The sequence below is a fragment of the Tetranychus urticae genome, chromosome 1 (genome assembly GCF_039701765.1).
Source record: "Tetranychus urticae isolate SD_2017Ah chromosome 1, NJAU_TeUrti_SD_1.0, whole genome shotgun sequence".
NCBI classification, from domain to species: Eukaryota; Metazoa; Arthropoda; class Arachnida; order Trombidiformes; family Tetranychidae; genus Tetranychus; species Tetranychus urticae.
In genome coordinates, this window is record NC_142958.1 from 7,148,205 (window position 1) to 7,173,163 (window position 24,959).

A 24,959-nucleotide genomic window follows, 5' to 3' on the forward strand; every position below is an offset into this window, starting at 1 on the left:
TTAAGCAAGAGTCTTGATTCAAGACTCTTGATGTTTGTGTCATCACTTTTATGCATCTCATTAATTAAATTGTATTTTTATCTGTTAATTAACGTCATTCCAATTATGTCCCCTATCTTGGTAATAAATTTAACTCAATCAGTCCCGTTAAATATCACTGATTGATAGGTTTAATGCGTATTATGGTTGTAAAATTTACACTTTCCTTCTTCTATATGGTTATGTGCTCTGGTGTGTTCATCAATATGGATGGAATCGATGTTCAACTTGGTTAAATATTATTGGCAATTTGAATAAAATGATTGGAATCAACTTAATTTTCCTTCTTTTATGCATAAATTTATTGGTCTGAATGACAGAAAAGTACTCATGATAACTTCGACCTTCAATAATGTCTAAGACAACTTTTTTTAGCCTCTATCAACGATCCAATCAGACTTCAAGTCAAGGTAATCAGTTTTTTCATTCATATTCATATTTATATTTTCTTTTTTCTCTTTAAATTCATGATTATTTATTTCCAGTTATTCTAGAAGCATGGAAGCTAAGAAAACGAAGATGAAATGGCAGCAAAAAAAAAGATGGAAACCAGTGATTCAAGAGGAAAATTAAGCGGGAAAATCATCAAGATGGTGGTTACAGTGATGCTTACAGAAAGGTAAATTTCTGAAATTCACCTTCTGAAACTAATGAAACTTGATTCACTATAGAATCAACTTGAATCATGGAAACACATTTACATACATTTATATAAACTAATTGCTTGTCAATTCTTTTTCTTTTTTTATTGTTTATCTTGTTCTTGATTTGGTTCAATATAATTATTAACTAACTTCAACTATCAATCAGGTATGTTTTGTTGTTTTTTGAGTTTTTATTAAAACAAGTGCTATCACAGTTTATTAGTACTAATAGTAATATAAAAAGCCTTAAGATATTAACCAATTTTGTATTATTACTACATTATTAGTATCTAAAGTGATCGCAACTTAATTATCATCAGATTGTTGCTTTGTAATTGATTAAACTTTTTTCTTTTCTTCATTCAGATAAATCTAAATTAATGCCTTTTCGATTGGATTGTAACCAGAGTTGCGTCACACAGTTTCATTATATTTGGTTTTTTTCGTTGAATTAAATCACAGATTGATTCAGTTTTCATCATCTTCTTTTTTTGCTGCTTTTCATCCTCTTCATCTTCATCTTGATCTTCAACCAGTTCGTAATTGTAATTCAAATGTTCAAATGTCAAGTTTCAATTTTAACATCACTGGAATCGTCATTCTTTACGCATCCAAACCTCTGATTACCACCGTAATATCTGATGAAATGTTTCAAATATTTTAAATTAAAAAGCCGCAGGCCCTGATGATCAGCTCAAAAGATAATTAACTTGCAATTAGCCACCTTACATCGCTATTATTTTATCATCCTTATCATCCCAGTGATCCTCATTATCATAATCATTCTCGTGATATCAGTTATCCTGGAAACGTAAATTTCTATTTCTAAATTACATTGTATAATGTTGAATCACTCGCCTACACTTTACCTGGTTAAGATTAATTTGTTCATTTCTCTTCTTTTTGTTCTAGTCTACGGGATTTGGTTTCATTCAACTTTTTCAACTGAAATTCAACCTTTTCAATTATCTAATTGATTCCAGCTATCAAATTAACAAATGAACTAATCCTTGTTTTACAATCTAGATCAATATTTTGCTCTGTATATCAAATCTCATCATGTAAATCACCAAGGAATCCTGGCGTAAAATATCCTACTATTTCTATAATTATCCGAAGTAATTTAGCGTTATTGGCTTTCTTTAATTCACTCCATACAATGATTTTAAATTATTGAACTGATACATATTTAACAATCATTAAGACTCACTTTCAATCAATCGAAATTGATTTAAAATTGTAATGCAGAAATAATAATATCAATAATATTCACCTCCTCAGGCTCAATCACTTTTGATTATTAGCGATCGAATCAGAGTCTATATATCGAAATTATTCATTTATTCTCAGTTTTATAGTCAGTAATAAGCAATCGATTTAGGAAAGCAATTGAAAATTTCATTTGATTTAAGAGTTAAAATGAATTATGTGGTTTAATAATCAACAAATTATCCGAAAGATCATTAATCATGGTAATCATAGAGTGCAATTATTATAGTTAACTCAAGAGCTTGTTAACGTTTTGTTCCAATTGATGAGGATTCACATTGTGATAATATTTGGAGTAAAGAGAGAGTTTATTTTAATTGTTAATCATTATTTTTATTTTATTTTTTCGAAAATCATTTTATTCTTTTGTTAAATTTTTAAAGTTAAATTTGGCCATTTCAAGATTGAGTTTCATTTTTGATTGTTAGTCATTAAAGCAGCCATTGAAGGTGGTTCTTTAAATAGATGATGAAGTTGACCATTGGGAGTTGATAAAACCTAATGGCATTAGCTTAACAAAATACATGTTGTTTGAGATTAAAATGTGAGGTTTTGGAGAGAAGCGATGAACAATTAATTTAGGCATTTCAACAATTAGAATGAAGTGACATAAAAAACAAATTCAACAAAACTTTGGGACAAATTATACCTCATTTTGTGAGAAAAATTGCGAAGGTGAAAGTGAGAGGAAGAAAGAGCAGCAATAGCAGCGAAAAAAAGGAGGGAAAAGGCAAAATGATAGCTTTGGATACAATTAAAAAATGGATGAAAATTAAGTATTGTAGAGGAGGCAAAAACAATTGCATGTATGAAAAAAAAGAGCTTAAAATGATTATGATAGAGCAATAAATAAAATGGGTTGGATGTAAAAAAAGGAGAAAGGAAACATTGAAAAGGAGAAGGATGATGATTAAAACTGGAAAAAGGTGTCAATCACACAATCAGTGTTTTTTATACACAGTTGACGTCGGTGGTTAATTCATGGTTTTCTTGTGGTTTTCAGATCAATCTGTGTTAATATGCACCATGGTGAGACAGTTGGACTGGTAAGTTGATGTTTGATGCAAAAGTTGAACTCTTTGATTCTTCAATTTCCGAGCTTTAATCCTCTTTGGATATGCTTGGTTGTTTTATCTCTTTAGCTTTGTATTTCGGTAATTATATATTTATATATACTGTATCATGTATTAATATATATATACTTATATATAGTATGACGGAAAGCTTGAGAGAATTGACTTCATTCAAATTAATCAAATTAAATAAAAACCTAAATTAATCTAGTAGCTAATGTCATTGTTTATCAGGCTGGAGTAGGAGGTAAATTAAAATAGAAACAAAAAAAAGAAAAAGAAAAAGTAAAGTTAGATTGATTGTTTAAAGATTTAGGGTAAGCTAATTGGTTAATTGGTTTGAAATAAATTGCAATGAATTAATTTATACCTGCGATGGATATAAGAATGATTCAATCTTGTCTTGGCCATATTGGTTTTCAGCAACACAGTAATAGCTTCCCATATCATCCCAAGTTACTTTTCTTATCAACAAATCACCATTGGATAGTATATCGTATTTACCATCAACGGTGAATGGAGTTAATTCCCTACCATCAGAATTAATCCATTTAATCTGCGCTTCTGTTCTACCATCAGTACGGCAGAATAATATCACTGGGGAATCCAAGTTTTCTATACGTGTATGTGTCCACATGGCTATTTGGGGCTTTTTTAATTCATTTGCAGTGCATTCAGTGTAAGATGAAAATGGTGATGATTTCAACGATGGTAGCACCTTGATTTGACTTTCAGCAATTATCTTTTCATGATTGTTATCAGCAACACAAGTGTACAATCCAGTATCCTCGGGTTTGACACAACCCAAGTATAATTTGGATCTAGTTATACTTAATCCGAGCTCAGGGGTTTCTGATGTATCAACAATATCTGAGTTGCCGTAAATAGCTTGATCGTCCTAATAATCACAATAATAATTCAAGAACAGAAAATAATAGTGTCAACAAATTAATCTAGTAAACTTGAAAGCAAGACATCGAAAACGGACTATTTTAGCGCCAAGATAATCAACTAACGGTAAGATAATCTGAGAAAATAATTTCTAAAAATTGAAATTAATGAAACTTACCATATTAATTCGTTGGCCGTTCTTAAGCCAGATAATCTTAGGTGGCGGGCTGCCAGCAGCTTCACATTCTATCGTGTGTTTTTGTCCAGCAATTAAGATTAAATTACTTGCAGGTTCATGCTGCCAACGTACATAAGGCTCTCGACGGCTTTTAACATGTTTTGGACGACTTTCCTGTTGATTATGTTCAAAATGATGCAATATTAATAAATGATTTCTAAAGTGAAATATTTGCATAAAAACTAAAGCTTTCTGAATATTTGGTTAATGAAATGAATAGAAATCAAATGAGGAAACTAGAAATTTTAAAAAATACTTACCGAGGCTGCTGATGAGTCCAGTTTTGGGTTGAAAGGTTTAGCTGCTGCTAAACTAATTATAACTAATACTATTAATCCGATAAACATAGTTGAGAATTTCTTTTTCAGAAACAGATCACAATTGAATAATAACAAATAACAAAATCCAAATAAAGTAGAAAGAAAACAATCGATGAGTGTTGAATGATCTAATCAGATCAAAAAATGACAAGTCAAGTCCGGATTAACACAAGAAGATCAACTGTTTTACCGCGCTTGTATTAACCAAGTTAGATAAAGAAAAAGGTGAAATATCTTTCAAAAAATAAAAACAAATCTCTTGATTAGAGAAACAATAACTTTAACGATAAAAGGTGACCAATGAGTCAATAAAATGTGTAGATTGAAAATTGTGATAAATAAAAAAATTGAAACAAAAAAGATCAGTTTAGCTGATGAAAAGGTTGTTTACAAGTTGAAAGGAATCGTCCAAATGATTCCGTTTGCGAAAAATCATCTCCCTTTAAACATCCCTAGGGGAAGGAGAAAGAAGATAGTGAGAGAAAGGGAGAAAGATTGATAGAGGAAAAGAGAGTAAATTAGAAAGAGAATGATGAAAAATGATGATAAAACTGCAAAACCACGTGGATTATAGGGAGCAAGTGAGAGAGGCCGGTTTGATGAAAAGATGATGATGATGAAAATGTGTAAAGAAAGATGATTGCGCGAAAAGATAGCGAGGAAAAAGTGAGCATGAAAAAAGTCAGAAGATGAAGAGAAAGGTAAAGAAAGATAGAAAGAAGGTAACGAATAAGAGTTTAACTCGTCAGTGTCTTGATGATGATCATGTTGAGGATAGAATTGATTAAAAGAGAAAAAAGTAAAAAAAGACTTTCTTTTTTCTTCTTCTTTTCATGAGCACTCAAATATTCACAGAATTGAAATCTGATTTCTTGAAAACAAGTTTGAAGGATCATGATTGATAACTGGCCTTTGTCTGTGGCATTTTTTGTTCAAATTAAAACACAGTTTATAGTTGAAGTCACCTTATTAGTAAGCAAGAGATAAGAAAATGAAAAACAAAAGAAAAGAAAAGCAAAATTACAAAATGGCTTCACTTTTCTTAACCGCCATTAGTCCAAGTAACATTTGAGTAAACAAGAAACATGTCAGACGTTTCATCAACCATTACAAAACAGTGACAACTGAAAGTTATGTTAGATTGATTGGACTTACATGATGTTGATATTTTTCGTGATCATTATTATGAAAAATAAAGGATAACTGGCCAGCGAAACCATCGTTTAATCACTAAAAATTATGGTATTTTGTTTACAATCAAAATGTTTATTCCCTTAGGCTGTGATGGTTACTCTGTAAGAAATAAAAAATGGATTGTATTCCATTTCGCATCTCTCCTTTAGGCAAATCTCGTGAATTGCTTCAACACTATCCATCAATGTTACAAATTTTGTGTACGCTTCACCATCAATTTACTGATTAAGACCACTCATCATCAACAACCTGACCATCAACAACACTATCGTAACTTGTGACTCTCTGTTTATTTGCGTGAATATCGTTTGGTTAGCCCTTTTTTACCAGATTGACCCTTTGGATTCACCAGGATTCAATCCAATGTGGATCCATTTGTGGATTAATCCAAGAAATGGAGGAAAGTAAATTCACTTTCCTGTTTCATCATTTTTTTTTGGTTTAATCGGGTCATCAATTTATCATCATTCTTATCAACTTTTGTGAATCGTTTTTAGTTGTGACCTTAACACCTTGCAATCCACCTTCTTCCTCAGTTTTGGATTCAATTTATTGCCATGTAATCGAGCAACAACAAATCAGTGAAAAGGTTCCACTTTTAATCTTCAATTTTTCTTTTCTCTCATCTTGTGAAACATTTACCGATGCATCTAAGGAGGTCAACGAATCTCAGGGTCTGTCTTTTTATTATTGCACCTTGTTGGGACAACAAATTTGAAATAACATCATTTTTTGTGTCTAGAAAAATCAAGTGTCGTTTTAAATTTAATCAAGTGACACAGTGATTAACAATCTTACCGTTTTTGCTCGTACGTGATAAAGCAAGCATACAAATTGAGGGTAACCATTAACAACTATTTACTATGAGAGTCAACCTCGAATGGATTGAGATGAGATTTGTTTCATTTTTAATCGTAACCAGCAACAACTTGTATTAGGTAAAAGCCAACTTGTGATAAATCAAAAGGACAAAATAAACAATGATGATATGTTGATTGGAATGAGATTATTTTAATTGTTAAACTAACAAATGTTAGGCTGACACATCCATGATAGTCACATATATAACATAAGTAAAATGTTTCCACCAAATTGACTAATATGATTACGTGCCTTCTCTCCCTCACTTGATATTAACCAATTCTTAATTGACTGACAAATGATCAACCTTAACAATCAATCCAAATATTCATCTTATACTTTTCTGCAAGCTTAATGGAAAACTAATGGTTAATTTGGCACCGGTCATGATGATGGTAATGATTAATGGTTCAATCAACACTAATATAATGTGGAAAAGTGAATTTCAATGTTCAATTAACAACAAAAATACAACTGTTGCAAGTCTTAACAGTTAACCAGTTCAACTTGAAAAATGTTGAAAAGCTTTTTTGATTACTTTGGGCTCAGCTGATGAATTTGCTAATTTATAATTTCTGTTATTAACCAATTATACATGGCAATAATGATAATATACTCAAGATGATGAAGGGGAAAAATGTTACAATTTTTGCTATAATAATGTTTAATCAGGCTAATTATTAATTATGTTTGACATTTAAAACAATCGGAAAAGATTTCCCCTTTGCATTTTCCAGTTAATTCCAATTGTACCTGTGAATTTACCATGATGAAATGATTGACGAAACATGATTCAAGTAAGTTACAATTCCCACTACCTGTGATTAAACTTTGAGGACACTTGAAAAAATGTTTCATGTTTCAATTGAATCAAGGACCCAATCTGATTAATATCAAGAGATATCATCATTTATCGGGCTTTTCCTTCACTCCAAATACAACTTGAATTACCTCGATGCTCAATCACCAGCCTCACATTGTCAGTGCAAATTATGGCCAACTAAACTCACACCTCTGGAAACATTTAATAATCTAATACAAGAAGGAAAATAATTAACTGATTAAAGTAAGATTAACGATATATTGATATTTCCCTAATCAAAATAATGTATCTAATTATGACAGTTACAAGCATTTAATCAACAAAAACTTGAATGACATAACCTAACATCATTTGGCATAATCAGTCAATGAATATTGTTCAATTTAACTTGCAAGCAATCAATTTTTTCCTCCTTGGTTTAGATTACCATTTGTAATGTAAATTAAACTCACAATTGATCCTAAAATAATCAATAAATTGGGTAATTAGCTGTGTAAAAAGACGCAAGACTTTAACCTGAAAAAAAGGAATTAGCTTTCACTTTGAATTAAAGTTAATTGAAAGACTGGTTTATTTGGGTTAATTATTTGGTTAACTATGTGTAAATTGATCAAGTTTCACTAATTGGGTTGACAATTGATTGTAGTTGCTCAAGAAATCTTTGGGTTACCGAGTTTGGATTTGACTTTGGGTGACTTAACCAGAATTGGGTTTAGTTTCACAGTCAACCTAAACTGACCATTGAACCATTTTAAATGATTTAGATTGTGGACAAGTTTTAATTGAAATAACCTAATCAGTTGATGATCCTTTTAACAAGTATCAAGTTTGTTATAAAAAAAAGTATGATTTTGATTGGGAATATTTTTTTCCCTTCTCATCTCTAGTCATTTCCTGATGATGATAATAATTTGTTCACTTCGAAAATTCCATTAAAAATGATCTTGATGATGATGGTGATGGTTGATTATGATTATGATGAGGACTGACTCCATTAAATTACATTGGACTAGAAAAAGGAAATATGTATCCATGTGATGTTAATTCAATTCACATGATGATGTATTATTGCTTATGAAAAGATTCCTTCTCATCTTATCTTTCATTTTTATTTTTTAACAGGTTAAATAATGAATAAGGTTTTAATGATAATTGGTCAAACCAGATGACAATTAAAGTATATCAAGTGTAAACCGGATTACCAATCAACAAAGCCCCATGTGAGTATTTAGTTTGTTAATAGGAAAACAATAATCAGTTCTTGTCAGGGTTACAGGAATCAACAGATTTACAATCGTTACTTTCATTTATATTTATAAATAATAACATTACATGTCTCAAGGTCCCAACCAAATATTGAATAAGTTCAAAAATAGAAACATTAACTGATTTGATTTAACCAAAATAACTTGCTTAATTAATTAATGCTTCATGTTGTTGAGAGTTTAATCAAATGATTAATCAACCAGAAATGATCTTTTTAACCACAAATTTTGTTCACTTCATTACAGGTCTTTTTTACATCTTACATGGTCTTTGGTCTTTCCCTGTCTTCTGGACCACTGGAAACTGGAATAATCTTGATTAGCTGTTGATTGTTTGCCTTATTTCTGGTTAATCATTGATGGTCAGAGGAGCAATAACAAACATCTGATGATCCCTTCAAAGTTGATTGAATCGGCTTGGTTAATGTTCACTTGTTTTGATTGCAGCTTGAAATCAACTCTTGGATCAACCCTTGGATCAACCCTTGGATAAAATTTCATTCAATTCATCCAATATTGGCCAGTTTTAATCATTTCTGTACGCAATTCAAACCATGTATTACAGATGTCATTTTATTGGTTAAACAAATTGTAATCCCAGCTAGCTAGGAATCAATTGTTTCCAAGTACATCCAACGCTAACTGAATTTTTCTGGTTCTTTTCATGTAAACTTAAAACAAAAGCTATTAGATAATCTTGAGTTAATCATTTAATCAATTAACCTACCACAGTGTTGATTATTGAATAGATTTGATAGAATCTAAATTAAAAAGATTAGTAAAGTTAGCAATCTTTATGATTATAATCAAAGTTTGGATTCATCTCAATGTTTGGTTTGGATTGGGTTAGTTAACAATGATTGTTATTTTAGATGTTGCCATCCATTTGAAATTCATAAATTGAAATGAAAAGCATTAGCAACAATTTTTTTTCTTACAATTAATGTTTTGTTTTAATCGTTAATGAAATTGACAACCTTCAAGGCACATGGATACATGGAATCAGATACAATTTTGGTGTATTTCCAATCTGTAATCATACAGATGTGGTTAGAAGAGTCAGATTACAAATTATATTTTAATAACAATTCCTAACAAATTTACTATTCAATCAGTACACCGTTTACAAATTTACATTTTTTTGCTTTTCAATGGTAACTCTCATTTAACCGGTGCGCCATGAAAATGAATTGAAATTGTTGGAAATTTACTTTGGTAATGCCAATTTAATGAGACCCATTGAAATTACAATCATCAACATGATGACTTGTTTTATCAAATTTAAAAAAGTAATGGAATAGGTTAAAACTCTATAAACAAATGACTGGGTTATTTTGTACAGGATCATGTGTTTGTTAAATGACTGAAATCATCTTGATACTTTTTCATATCATTCAAGACTTTGTCCAATTTGGTGACTTTTCTTTGGCCCTGGTTGTTTCTTCTTTTGGGCCCTGCTTTAGGGAAATCATTGTACTTTTCGGGTTGCGGTTCCTCATCAAAATCAAATTGATTTGGCTCCATTGAACTAGGCTTGCTTTCATTTGGTTCAGCGATCTGCCTCTTTTCAACCAAGTTGTTTGAATGATCAGATGATGACCTTTTTTCTGGACATATCCATTTCAGATCCACCAAGTTAGATGTTTCAATTTGTTTGTACAATGAAGATATTTTCAAACCGCTTGGTTCCCATAATTTGGTCCCACCAGGTTGATTAAATGGTATGATTAAATTGTTGGCTACATCATATAACTCCTCGTCGCTGCATTCAACCAGCCAATCCTCTTGATTGCTTGCATTGCCCATTGCTAGGATTCCTGGACCTTGAGAAACACTAATTTAAAGTTAAAAATGACACAAAATGAAACAATTAACTCGATTAACGAGATTAAAAATAAACATTTGAAAATCAAAATTGATAGTTTATTTAGGTTGATAACAAAGATGGCGCTGTGGTCAAACATGTGTTTTCCAAAATTACGAATAATGTTAGCCAACCAAAATAAACTCGCTATTTGTTTTTAATTAAACAACTCTAAATCAGTTATTCAATTTGTTATTCGTTGTTTGTATAGTTTTTATATCGTATTGACCTGAAATGTCTTATTTAGTAGGACGCTCGAATCTATCATGTTTTTTTCGGTTGGCTTTAAAACCAAGATTATTGAGTGGGAACACAAACTTCATGTCGACCGATGCAAACAAGGTAAGTTTCAGTGGCTTTGTACCTTAATGGGTCTATTTATTTTATTTAACATATTCTACTTGTCTTTTGTTTTCAGGTAGTTAGTGCAGATAAAACAGAGGAAACAGAGGATTTGGATGTCCTTTATAAAAAAATAGAACTTAAACTACAGGCTCATGATCCACCAGTTTTACAATCCTACAAGAAATTTGTTTTAACTGTTTCTGAAGAGCTTGGAATTCCGGTCGTGAAAGCGTAAGTTTTTGTCCTGAATATCAACTACAATATTCAACTCTCAGAACTATCTAATCATTCGTTATGGTATTTAATTAGTTAATTTTACTCCTAGAAACTCAATGAGTTTGATGAAAACAGCTCACATGTAGAATGTTGCTATGGAGATGTTACTATTTTAATATCGTTAATTTGATTTACAAAATCTAAAAATCCATTCAAATTAGTTCATAGTTGATTTATGAGATCTTCAGTAGTTGTCCAGTTGCTTCCTTTCCACTGTAATTTCACATTGTCCAGATCAGGTTTCTGATGCGATTGGCTAATTGCAATGCAATAGAAATCTATTGTTATTTATCATGTTAATAGCTAATTGCTTTTAAATTTGCAAATTCTAACATTTTCATTTTTAATCTACATAAATTCAAATAGGGAGGAGCCTTGGCGTCATATTCAAAGGAGACCACTTTTGAAATCGCGTTTCATCTACAAAGATCACAGAGCGGTGTATGAATTCAGGACATATTTCTTGAATATGCAATTCAAACATTTAACTGGTTCAACAGCAGATACATTTTTGGAGTATATAGAACGTAATCTTCCGGAAGGTGTTCATTTAGAAGTTGTTAAAACTGCATTATCGAAAATGCCGGATCATATTAATGCAAAAGAAGCTTTAGCTGCCGCTACAGAGTGATATTCACTTTAATTAAATTATTTTCTTTTTTGTATAGTTACATACATAACAATGGCATTACAAAATTTCATTACATTAGTCATAGTAATAAAAAAATATACAAATATGTAGATTGTACAGCTATTAGATAATCTTTCATTTTAATCGGTCGCTCTAGGTGAACTTGAATTGTCGGATTCCAATCACAAATAACAGACAAGACCATCCAAAGCATACGTAAAAGGTAGGAAGGACAGCTGAATGCCATGGACCTAAACCACGAAGCAAAGTATTCCTCAACCCTTGAGCTCCTTGAGTGACTGGAGATAATTGTGAGAGTGCTCTCAACCATGGCCCCATCGATTCAATTGGCCACAAGACTCCACTAAAAATCATGAAAGCAAACATTGCAGCTATCGAAAACGTGAAAATGAGATCAATCCTGCTACTTTGAGACGAGATGACCATTCCAAGGCTCATTCCATTGATACTGATAATAAAAAGAATGAAAAATGATGTCAACAGTTGGGTAAACGCTGGCATATCCAATATCTGCAAGACATAAACACTTGTGATCAAGATGGTAGAGATTTGAATTATATTTGATATTTGACGATTAAAGGCATGGGCAACCAAAAATTGGAGTGGTGATACACCTATGACATAATGTCGATCCAACATGTTATCATTTCTCTCAAAACTGATGATTACTGCTGTTATTGTGTAGCCGATAGTGAAACAAACTGCTGCCATAAAGCCTGGTAAAGTGAATCTTTTAAAATTATCATGGCGATTAAGATTGGCTTCACCGAAAATTGGCTGCTCCATTTTAATTGGCAACGCGGCAATGGTTGGTTTTTGACCTTTATCAGCTAATGAGTCTTGTACAAACGCATGGAACGTCCGATCCAAACTTCTCTTCACATGGATTGCTGTTAAATCATCAGTTAAATCTGCATAAAGTTTAATTGTACTCGCTTCAATTGTACTGTTTGTTAATGTTGGCTCATAGAAATCGATTCGGGACATAATACTGGCAGAAAAATTACGTTTGAAATGCAATGCTCCCCATGTTTTCACCTGTCTGATGTCTTGTAATGATTCTTCCAAGGAATTATAAGGCACAGCATTAATATGGTATTTATCTATATGTTTCAGGAACAAAGCGCTATATTTGCCACCCAAATCATCGTTAACAATTGCAACCCGAACATCAAATGGATCTAAGCCTACCGCTATACACAAAAGGACTACAGGGACAACTGGAACAATAAATTGTAAAACCATAAACGGAATATTTCGCAAATTTCTTAAAGTGTTTTTCCAAAAAATGATTGAAACAATAGTAAACCAATGGTCCAGATTGACTGTAAACAATTTATTAAAATCAAGTGGACTTATGGCGGCTTTTGGTCGATAAATAATTTCCCCTGGACATTCATTAAGCTCATCATCAGTATTACCATTTGGAACCTCTGGCTCTTGTAATGATGAAGACGTTTCAGGTGACAACTGAGATGAAGAGGGTTCAATTGATGACATAGACCTTTCAGAAACCTGTATTTTATTGCAGACACAAAGGAAAGCTTGTTCCAACGTAACAGCTCCATATCTTTTCATGATAACTCCTGGTGAATCTTGGGCAAGAATCTTACCCTTTCTCATAAGACCTACACAATCAGCTTTACGAGCTTCTTCAATATAATGTGTTGTCACAATCACTGTGATGGACAATTTTTTGGACAAGTGACTTAAATGATTCCAGATTGACTTTGTTACCATTGGATCAACTCCTGCCGTTGGTTCATCTAAAATAACCAATTTAGGTTTGTTGATTATTGAAGCTGCAAATGAAACTCTTCTCATTTGTCCACCAGAAAGACTTGAAACTAATCGAGATTTGGGCGGAAGATCAAGCAAAGTAATTAAATGGTCAATATTTTGTTCAATTTTTTTAGTCTCCATCAAAAATAGTCGACCAAAGTATTTCAATGTTTCCTCAATTGTCAATTCATTGTAAAGTTGACACTCTTGCGGCATGTAACCCACACCAGGACCAGGAATACCAAGTTTCTCATGGCCTAATGGATATCCATTGATGGTTATACTTCCTCGGGCTGGTTTAAAATAGCCAACAAGACATTTGATTAGTGAAGTTTTACCACAACCACTTGGACCTGGCGAGAGCAGAGAAAGGAAAGAAACCAAAAAGTTAATTGAATTTTATGTTTTAATCATTGGGATTACATTTTACTTAAAGGGATTCTTGTGCTTACTCCTAGCTAATCATTAGTTATTTTACCTTTTCTAGATTCAAATTATACCGTATAAGATGATTACTGTTGCCAGATTTTAATGATAACTAAACTTTACAAGTATCAAAAGCAAGTTGATCATTAAACCTTGATTTAGAGTTTATTTTAAACCCTTGATAATCTTCTTTGCAATTTACCTTGATACTTATTGGTATATTATAACTATCTTTATCGTTTCCAATCAACCTCCTTTGTTATGCTCACACACACACCAAAGATTTATAAGTTTTAAAATCAACAATATTATTTACTTAAGACAACTTAATTACATCAACAAAATATTCAATCAACATTACAGAAAGTGTACAAAATGTGATCACAAAATGAATCGCAAGTAAAGCATTAATAACAATTTACATTTCTTACCAAAGATTAACTGAAGGTAAAAAATTAAGGCTATTAAACACAAATATACAAATAATTTCACTGAAATATAAGCTAATTAATTGCAGTAATAAGGGAAACACCAACTAATTAGATGAAATAAAATGAATTAATTTCATTCATCGCCATAATCATTTGATTAACTTGAAGCAAAAGGAGAAACATAATAAAATTTCAAGAGTGAATACAAATGTCAATACAACAAAGCTTCAAGGTTTCCAATTGAATTGCATTAACTTGTGAACCAATTTAAATTGATTTTAAAGGTAAAAAATTAGTTAATCATTTGCCAACTAAAATGGCAAGATTAAACAATGTTCAAGAGCAATACAAAAGTAGAAAAGGCAAAAGTTGATTCTCTAACCTTATCATTGCCTAAACACATTTCAAAGGATGATGAAAATAAAGGTAAAGATGAGGATAAAGATGAGGAAAGGTTGTTAACATATAATTTACATAATTTCAGTTGATCAACAAATTGTTAATTTCAATGGTAAATGGCAGTGAGTTTAAGTTTTCAGGATTTTGGCTAAAAAGGGAAAAGGCAAAGAGAGGAAAATATATTTCATGGTTGAATCAATTTTGCAATGTAAAACCATGAGAATGAAATGTTAATAGATTTTACCTGGAATAATGTTAACTGAGATTCAGATTAAAGGTTAGTTTGAGCAAATAATCGAGACACAATAAAGTTTACAATAATAAAAAAAAAGGATTTATCTAATCATATAAAAAAAAGTATAAGACTGATGATGTTGAAGCCAAAATAATGAAAAAGCTATTCCCTGTTATTACCATTATTATTGTGATTATTTTAATAATCAGTGAAGCAAAGTATTTCTCCTTTTCTCAGTCCATTTTGTAGTCAACATGAAGATGAAGATGAGAGAGGAAAAGAAAAGGGATGAAAGAGGATAAAGATGATGATGAAAGTCAAAAGTGATTTATAACATCATTAAAGTCCATAGTCTTTTGCATTTGAATTTGCTTCGACTCATGAATCAATCTGAAACTGATGATGAGATAGTGAATTGATGATCATCCTAATACATTAGATGGTTCACTTTGTCAATACTTTCAATACAAAAATGTTCATCAATGTCAATTTAGGTTTTACCCAATAGAGACTTTAAATTTACATTTTACTCTTATCGGACTGCAGAAGCTGAGAAAATTGTTCAAAAGTAAAACTGATTCCTGATTTACTTTGATAACTGTTGAGGTCATTTTTGTTGGCCTCTAAACAAAAATTGAATGGACCATTACACTTCAATCAATTTAAACTTGACTAGTCTTTTAACTCGCCACTTTACTTCCTCCTCCTCCTTCAACTTCATCTTCAAGTTAACAACAAAAAAACAGTTTCTTCAAACTTGTTCAATCTTAACCTTTAATCAAAACATTTATCAATTTTACCAGTTTTACCCATTTTTAACTATTCATTGAAACAAAACCAGGTTCAAATGTCAACCTTAACCAGATTTTTTGTTTCATTTTGTGACAAAATGACTAAATATTTGATAGAAAATGGGAAAAAGAAGAAAATTAAATGCTATTTAAAATGGTTGAGCATCCATAATGGATAACATGTTGACTTGAAATTTAGCCAAATTGATTGTTTGTAACAGTAAAATTGAACAATTAAAGAAACTTGTAATTCTGGCGTGAAATTAAATCAAGTGTAAACTGATTCAGTATCATAATCATGGTCTTCAGGGTTTTGCCAATCATCACGAGATCAGGTCAAAGTAAAAGCAATCTTTATCGTTAATGAACCAATCAACTGATGATCAGTTTGAGTTGCTCTTGCAAACCAAACAAAACCATTGTAACCCTTTACAAGCCCATAAACACAATTACTTTTAAAGGTAACCAGAAAAAAGGCAACAATGAATTGAATGAAAATGAGGATGAAAACTGGTGAGAAATGAATGAGAAACAAAAAAAGGCAACTTTGCTTCTCAACATTACCAATTAATTTGATTACAATGGATTAATCTGTTGACCCATTGATGGACCAAACAATGATTGACAATTTTCTGTATTGAACAGGTTAAACAAGAAAAGGCAAAGTGTTCAGAACAGGTCAAGAACTTGCATCTTTTTTTTTCCTTACAGTTATCATGAAATTTATCATTACAATAATAACCAATCAGTTAGGAAAGTGAACAAAAAATGAATCTAATCTGTTGCCTCATTATTTTATTGTTGCATTTTTCTGGTCAAACTTGTTACCTGAATTAACCTTTGTCATGATAAAGAATGGAAACTGTTGCCCAGTAAAAAAGTTCAGAGTGTGGACAACACGAACTTTTCCAGTTCTTTCTTCTTCTTCAGCTGACTGACAATTTACTTTTCCTTTTGATTAAAGTACATTCCGATTCAATGACAATCTGCCTCATCAATTGTTATTAATAATCACGCTGATCCAGGTAATTATTGATGAAAAGGTTTGCTTTTTTCAATCAACAATTTCAATTTTAACAATGAGTTTGTACATTTGACGAATCATTGATTCAATTGAACCTTTGATTGTCAATTGAAAGTTTCAAATTTAATCTGAAAAAAAGCAAGATTAATTTCCAGAATCATTTGGCCTTAAAAAAAAGAGTACAAAGTAAAGGTTAGAAAAGCCAAAAAGTGAATTTAGCCTTTCAATTGGAAACCATTCAATTGGATTCTGGTTCAACATGAAAAAAAAGGTTCAAAGCTTGTTTCAAAAAGCTTGTCCTCATTTAAATAATTTTCATGTTGATTTACAGTTAATTGCTGTTAATCATTTTCAGTAAACAGTTTCATAAAAGTAAACATTAATATTTTGATCCTTTCAAGCTTTGAGGCTTCATTGTTTCAATTTGTCTCAATGAACATCTTTTGAGTTGACACTTTTTTTTTGCTGCCTTTTGACAATTGATGAATATAATTCAATTTAATCGATGACCAATTGAACATGTTTCATGTTGAAAGCAAATTATCAACTTCAATAATGTAAACATTTACTTTGGGTGCAGTCAACAATCGGTAAATAACTAATTTTATTGGATTGAAATTGATTGAACTGATCATCAATTGATTGATAATGTTTTCCTTTGAGTTGGTTAACATTAAACAGTAGCAAGTTGAAGGAATACAATTGTTGTTTTGATTGAACAAAATTCAATAAATGATATTCTTAGCCTTAAATAATCAGAATTGTAAATTACTTTACAAATCAGAGTTGGAGTCAAGAGTCAAGAAACATCATTTGTTGTGACTGCTCTTTGACCTTTCAACAACTTTCAACTGAAAACAAAAACTGACTCACAAAGATCATTAGATGATTTTTACTGAAATATTGATCAACTTTGATGTCTTTGCAAGACATTGGGTTATTTTGTATTAATGTGACAACAAATTGATAAAGCTGAAAATTTTGATAATTTTGATGAGTGGAGTTGATTTGGTCCTAAAAAATACTTTCATGTCTTCATTACAAACCTTATTGTTTCAAAGGTTCAACTCAAACCACTTTGTTGAAGGTAACCAGTATTTAATCAAATGGTTAAATTGTATAATCTGGTGCTATTTTCAAATTGGTTAACTTGATAGTTAACTAGCACTGTTAACTAAAAATACACAGTTTGGTCTAAAGACAGTGATAAAGAGAGCGATAAGATGTGATAAAAAAATCAAAATTAAAATGTAAATGATAAGAAACTTAAAATGAAAATATGAAAACCCATTGAAAGCAATGGAAAATCAAGACAAAATTGTGTCTTGAAAAGTAAAAAAAAGTGTTGAGATTAGATTACATAGTGGTTTAAATCAGTTAAACCACAATATCTCGAAGCTATGAGATAAAACACTCGGGCTTCGCCCTCGTAGTTTATATCTCATAACTTCTCGATGCAGTGGTTTAACTATCACTTAATCAAATGGTTAAACTGTATAAACTGAAACTGTTTGGGTTAAAAAGTTAACTAACACTGTTAACTAAGCACAGTTTACTCTACAGACAATGATAAATGTCATCGTCCAGTGAAGTACACTGAAAGTGAAGACAAAGCTTGACAGTTGTATTTAAGCAGATAATGAACATGTAATTTCAACCTGTGAAATCAAATTAGATTTGACTCCTCTTAAATTAGAGGCAATTTATAAATTTCGTCTCATTATCTCAGCCTTTAATGTAGACTCATACAATTCAATCTGAAAATTAAGAATCGGCTGGTTTCTAACTAGAAACCTCTGGGTGAAAGACAGACAACTTTTCCTCCTAATGATAACTCAATCGGTAATGATGGTATTATTGCATGAAGCTTCCTTAGCTACATTTTAACTTGCTGATGAAAACATCACTGGTGATGACGGTGATAGCTGGATTGGTGGAGATGAAGTATCTAGCAACAATCTGCCATACTTTCCATGATATGATAACCGTCAAAACCTAGATACACCAGCAAGTCAAGATGCAACTGAAGCAGGACCATCCAATGCTAACTAATATACAGGGCTATTCAGCTACTTAGTATGATGTTGAACGCCAATAACTTTGCAACCAGACATATCTTTGACCTGGGAATCGAATATAGCGAGTTTGGGTGACATTCATTTTTTATGTTTCAAGGACAAGTTCATTCAAGGTCATTTTTCGGAAATCGCTGCTGCTCATGTTAGAGGTCATTCTGAGGACCGGACATCATTTTTGAAGACGAAAAATCTTCCTGATCCAGTTTCGACGCTCTGTGATGAACGCTGCTTGAGTTATTAACATTTAAGTTCCAAAACTTCGTTAATTTAAATTTTCTATTTTTATGAAAATTCGCATTTTTTATGCTCATTGAGACTAAATTGGAACTAATTGACAAAAATAATCCATCTTATACTGTAAAAATTGAATAAGACCTTGTTAAATAAACTTGCTTAACCCCATTCGTGTAAAGCGCTGCTGGAGCTTTGCTCAGTCATCTGGATCACAAAAATGTAGTAAAAATGAATTTAGGGGTTGATTGCGCCCCAATGAGCATAAAAAATGCGAATTTTCATAAAAATAAAAAATTTAAATTAACGAAGTTTTGGAACTTAAATGTTAATCACTCAAGCAGCGTTCATCACAGAGCGTCGAAACTTGATCAGGAAGATTTTTCGTCTTCAAAAATGATGTCCGGTCCTCGGAATGACCTCTAACATGAGCAGCAGCGATTTCCGAAAAATGACCTTGAATGACCTTGTCCTTGAAACATAAAAAATGAATGTCACCCAAACTCGCTATATTCGATTCCCAGGTCAAAGATATGTCTGGTTGCAAAGTTATTGGCGTTCAACATCATACTAAGTAGCTGAATAGCCCTGTAAAATGCTCAATAGCAAAGCACAATTCATCCAAAGATGTCTCTACAAAAAATCGACTTTTAACATTGATCTCTGCGTCTTTTAGCTTTTGCTAAACACTGAATTAAAAAAGATGTTGACATTAGATTGCATTAGATATCTCGAAGTTAAAAGATAAAACACTCGGACGTCGACCTCGAGTTACTCCTAACTTCTCGGTCCAGTGGTTAAACTATTACTTGACACAAATGACTACATTAAACTCATATCATATCAAACAGTTTTTCATAAAATAATGAATGGTCAATGTTAATTTTCGTTGCAAATCAATTTCAGAGCTTCTTGCTCTCTCAATTTGATATTTTCACAGCAATCAAATGAGATGATTATGCTAATTGAGATGAAATTGCAATTTCGCTAACATTAAAAGCTCATTAAAATATCAAATTGAGTTATTTACTAACTTTAGCCAAGAAAATTTATCGATTATTTCTTGAGCAAAAAAAAAAACAAATAACAGAAAAAAATTCAACTTTCATTTCTGAAGACAACTTTCAAAATTGGATTAACCAGATTAATTGAAAACAGTTTATTAACCATTAATCAATCGTCAGAAAAAAGGTTGACAAAACTTTTTCTGGTAAACTCAAAGTCACTGTAAACCAGGAATAGCAACAAACAAAAGCATTGAAAGTTGAAACAATTGCAGTTGATTGTAAGGAATGAAATATTCATCATTAACCCTTCCATCTACAATTAAATCAATTAAAACAATTAAATTTTGGTTGATGGTTAAATTATTTAAATCTGGTTACCTCGTTTTACCCATTTACTGATTTGTATGCACAAAAAGTGAATCCAGTTTGATGATAATTAACAAGAAGCTTGAATAATATGATCATTATAGCAACATCATGATAATCATGATCAATTCAATAGTATTCAATACTAAACCTTATAAGCCATGAAACTCAAGTGTTCATTGTTACAGGAAAAAAAATGAAAGAGAAGAAAGAAAAATGGTTCATTTTAAGGAATCCTTTTTTTTCACCATCTTCCAATAATCATTATCAATGTCATAACCATCATTATTAGCATCATCTCAACCATTATCATCATCATGATTATCAACTGTATTTGATAACAATCAAACAATTTCGACTGGCCATTTCTGGTCAATCAATTTACTGGTCTTTTGCTGGCCTTTACTCTCATTATCATAACAACCAAATAACAAAATAACCAATGATTAAGGAGTGATGAGATGAACTGGTTTAACCGATTTTCATTGATTGGTGAATGTATATTGTAAACCAACCTAAATAGCCTTATGACCTTAAAAGAGCAACCTTTAACTACTCCTGTTGATCATCAACAATCATAATCATCAGCTTATCATCACCAGAAAAGAAGATGAAAAGCTTGAAAATGGTTTAAACAATTAAAAATGTATTTTAACGCCAAACGTTAAACTGTAAACTAATAATTATGGTGTTATTATTGGATCTGCTTTCAAAGGCAGTTTGCTTTCATCTTCATCCCGATAGATCCTGGTTTTAATTCAATTCAACTCAACCTTTTGTTGACTGCCAATGAAAAGTGTAATTTATTAATGTAATAATAATACAAACAAGCTTGGTAAATGATTGACAATGAAAATGCGTAAATTGTTACATTTGCAGGTTGAAACGTAACACTGCTTTACACCGTTACCAGAAAAGAGGCAAATTTTTGAATCAATTAACATTCAACACTCACGTTCATCTCAACTTTCATTGTCCAAGCCATTAAAGCGCAAATTGTTTCAACAATTAAAGGTGCAAAATGAGTTAATTTTTTAACCTGAATACATCAGGGTCATCAGCTATTAATTGCATTAAGCACAAGAGATTAACAATTGAAAGTAGATTAACCATTTTTTTTCTGGTTTTTCAACATTTTTCTGGTTTGCTTTTGTTTTCCTCTGTTATTGATGTAAAAATATATATTGATAATAAAAACAGAGATTGGACAAAAGGGTCAAGAATCGATCGAAAGATCGAAGGGTAACTTGGATATAATCCAAAAGCTCTTTTTTTTATTGTTACATTATTGTTATTGGAAAATATTTTATCGCCAACTTTTGTTGTTGTCTATTTACTGAGCAAAATTCAAAGGTAATAATAATGATAATAATGATGAAGGGATAAAAAATGAATGTTTCCAATTGGATTGTGAGATCGATGAGATGGAAAGTTGGAAAGTGAAGGGAAAAAGTAATATTAGTAAAAGTAAAAATAATGTTGGAGAAAAGATGAAAATTGAGAAATGAAAATACAGGGAAGGAGGAGGAGGAGGAATCAGTTCTAGGTTCGAGCTCTTCCATCATGACAAAAGTATATCAAATGAACAACACCCCATGATGATGAGGAGAATGAGAAACACGATGAAAATGATTACAATGATAATAAAGGGTGAAGAAAAGGAATGAAGCGCATTCATCATAATCAGAATTATTTTTCCGAGAACTTTTCTTTTCTCTTCTTCTCTTTTCTCTCTACTTTCACCATCTTCAAGAAGGTAATCAGGATCATGTTGATGATGGCAATGGATTGATGTCTGAGTGTAATCACAATTTTGCTTGAATTAAAGCAGAGTAACAAATAGGAATTGATCTTTGCTGAATTATATCCTTTACAAAATCAATGGTTTCACTGAAAAAAAGGAAGCTTTCATGATCATCTTTATGAACTTTTATTTCCTACTTTTTGCTTCTCTTTCTCTCTCCTGGCCTAGTTTCAGATCTCTTTCATTATTGTTGTATTAAGATGATGATAAGTTCAATAAATCATTATTATCTATTACATGAAATGATATCAAATGAACACTTTTTTCACTTATTCACTCTTCTCATCATTTTGCCAATCTTTATCATCATCATTATCATCATTCTGACATTAACACACATGAAGAGAGAGAGAGAGAGAGTAAAAGATACTTATAAATCATGAGCTTTTTTTGCTTCCAATTTCAATTGAACATGATAAAAGGTTACTCTAAATGTGCTTTAATATGTGAATAATTTTTATTTTCATTTTTCATCTCAACTTGACGTTCAATTTGTTTGCTTTTTTTGCTCATATTAGATTCATGTAATAACGGTTAAATTGATTGTTACAATTTTTGGATAATTTATAAATTTAATAAAAACAAAAGATACAATTTACAACACTTGCTGCAAGTGATACATTTTAGATTGAAAATGTAAATTGTTTATGACACTCTTTTCCCTTTAATGGCTCTGTTTACCAGGGAAGATCAGATGAAACAATAAAATTCCCATCATGTTAACCTTGATTTGAATAATTTGTTTGGTGAATTCATTATTCATAGTCAACCTTGAATGGAAACAATTATTCTATTTTAATCAAATATTTTCTTTCTTTTTCCTTCAAATTCACTTTCACTTCAATCTTTTGAGTTACATAATTGATCAATGTTTTCCCATCTCGAGGTTATATAACTAGTCTTGGTGTCTTCATGATGATGGACAAGATGATTTACATTTTTGTGTTTTTTTCTTCTTCGCCAGTCATGTCAATATTACCATGGATTCAGGAGAATAGGAAAAGTGTAGCATTTTCAGTAAACTTGATTGGGACCAATCGATAATCAAAATTATCCTGTCAAGGCGAAGTGTTGATGAAAACAAGACTTCAACAGTTGACATTGATACACATTAATTGCCACTTGTTTTGTCAATGTAATTTCATCAACAGAGTTTCGTCGCAATTGATTAACAAATGTTAACGTTATTAACGTTATTAATCATTATCTTTACCAGTTTTGGTCCAAAAGGACAGAAACGCAAAAGAAAAGCAAATTGTCTTTAAACCAAATACCAAAACTGGTCATTTCATGTTAACTCATTGTTGACAATAAACATGGTCAAAGATATTTAATTAAATTTTCATCCTCTTCAACAATCATTGAAGTTAATTAGTTTTGCATGTAACAGTGAAAATTAAAATTTAATTAACAGTGAAAGTCATGAAAAAACGGTTCAAAAGTTAACCCAATTAAACTGCAATTTTGAGTGAAATATCCAAAGACTGGTCAACCTTTACCATTGAAACTACAATCAAAGGAATTAAAGATTCACCAAATATTTGGGTTTCATCTTTTCCCTGGTTTCATCAGTTTAACCAGAAAAGGATGGAATATTGAAAAGTCTGTTTTTTTGGTTGATCATCTTTTGAAACGATTAACACGTAAATTACACAATTAACTGATATAATTGATGGACATAAAACTTACCCAATAACCCATAAATTGAAGCTGGTTTAACATTGAGTTGAACTCCTTTCAATACATTACCAGTTTGATTGTAACCCAAGTAAAGATCGTCCACTTGAACAGCAAATTTAGGTTGTTGATCACTAACAGTAATTTGTTGAATATCCATTGGAATGAAACTCAATTTAACATGAAATGTTGATTCGAAAATTGCTCGATGTAAAGCACAAGAAGAGGTCAATTTGTATCAATTCATAGAGTTGATTGTTGAACAATTTGGGTTGACATTGTTGGTCAATTGAAAGGGTTTCTTGTTTGGATTTTGTTATTGATCAAAAATATGAGAAAAGGTTTGTTACAAGGAAAAGTTGAAATTGAAAAGGTTAACCAGCAAATGAACAAAAAAGTGTTGTGAAGTGAAAAAAGTGAAAGTTGAATGTGAAATTAGGTTTAATATGAAATCAACTTTCTTTAAGAAAAAACTATTCGAAACATTTGTTTTTTTTCTTCTTTCCTTTCTTTCTTAACCCTCAGGCATTTAATAAACTGGTTTTTCATTATCATCTTTCTCATCATTATCATCATGATCATTATTATGAGAAATGAAATGAACAACTAATGAACGAACCCAGAAAACTGTTTAACCGGTTAACATGTAATTCAGTAACGGTAAACAAATTTCAACTCGAAGTTTCTGACCAAACATTTGAAACATCTTTTTACCTCTTTACTCACTTTCACCTTATTTTTGAACATGAAACCCAAAAAAACTGGTTAACGCGATTAAGGTCACATATTCGTGTGATAAAACTGGTTAACTGTTGACTTTGATCTGTGCAATCAACAAAGTATGGAAATGATGAAAAGCCTTTTCAAGTTGAACTTGAAAAATGAAAACAAAACAAGTCCAGAAAGATTCATAGTGAGCATGAATGATCAATTATTTTTGGCGAAAAATAAATG

General features: G+C 31.2%; 4 protein-coding genes and 2 long non-coding RNA genes across 6 annotated transcripts; 3 read left to right on the top strand and 3 right to left on the bottom strand.

Annotated features, from left to right (window-relative positions):
* Window positions 1–21: 21 nt before the first annotated feature.
* LOC107367283 (uncharacterized) lies at window positions 22–1,805 on the top strand. The gene is made up of 4 exons (XR_001569855.3): window positions 22–449; window positions 525–658; window positions 1,050–1,494; window positions 1,596–1,805. It is a non-coding gene; the product is annotated as an uncharacterized LOC107367283 (long non-coding RNA).
* A 454-nt stretch (window positions 1,806–2,259) lies between these two features.
* On the bottom strand, window positions 2,260–4,882 carry ImpL2 (Ecdysone-inducible gene L2). The gene is made up of 4 exons (XM_015934974.3): window positions 4,415–4,882; window positions 4,095–4,268; window positions 3,396–3,923; window positions 2,260–3,260 (listed from the first exon to the last, which is right to left on the bottom strand). Exons 1-4 carry the CDS (start codon window positions 4,499–4,501, stop codon window positions 3,246–3,248), a joined length of 804 nt encoding a protein of 267 aa, XP_015790460.1. The 5' UTR covers window positions 4,502–4,882; the 3' UTR covers window positions 2,260–3,245.
* A 635-nt stretch (window positions 4,883–5,517) lies between these two features.
* On the top strand, window positions 5,518–9,423 carry LOC107367282 (uncharacterized). The gene is made up of 4 exons (XR_001569853.3): window positions 5,518–7,326; window positions 7,405–7,595; window positions 8,240–8,572; window positions 8,864–9,423. It is a non-coding gene; the product is annotated as an uncharacterized LOC107367282 (long non-coding RNA).
* A 538-nt stretch (window positions 9,424–9,961) lies between these two features.
* On the bottom strand, window positions 9,962–10,423 carry LOC107367280 (PAXIP1-associated glutamate-rich protein 1A). The gene has a single exon (XM_015934976.3). The coding sequence runs from the start codon at window positions 10,421–10,423 to the stop codon at window positions 9,962–9,964; it is 462 nt and encodes a 153-aa protein (XP_015790462.1).
* A 168-nt stretch (window positions 10,424–10,591) lies between these two features.
* mRpS10 (mitochondrial ribosomal protein S10) lies at window positions 10,592–11,850 on the top strand. Its single transcript, XM_015934975.3, has 3 exons — window positions 10,592–10,823; window positions 10,900–11,057; window positions 11,469–11,850. The coding sequence occupies exons 1-3, from the start codon at window positions 10,716–10,718 to the stop codon at window positions 11,731–11,733; spliced, it is 531 nt and encodes a 176-aa protein (XP_015790461.2). The 5' UTR covers window positions 10,592–10,715; the 3' UTR covers window positions 11,734–11,850.
* LOC107367277 (ABC transporter G family member 23-like) lies at window positions 11,724–24,471 on the bottom strand. Its single transcript, XM_015934973.3, has 2 exons — window positions 24,018–24,471; window positions 11,724–13,889 (listed from the first exon to the last, which is right to left on the bottom strand). Exons 1-2 carry the CDS (start codon window positions 24,163–24,165, stop codon window positions 11,887–11,889), a joined length of 2,151 nt encoding a protein of 716 aa, XP_015790459.2. The 5' UTR covers window positions 24,166–24,471; the 3' UTR covers window positions 11,724–11,886.
* Between the last annotated feature and the right edge of the window lie 488 nt (window positions 24,472–24,959).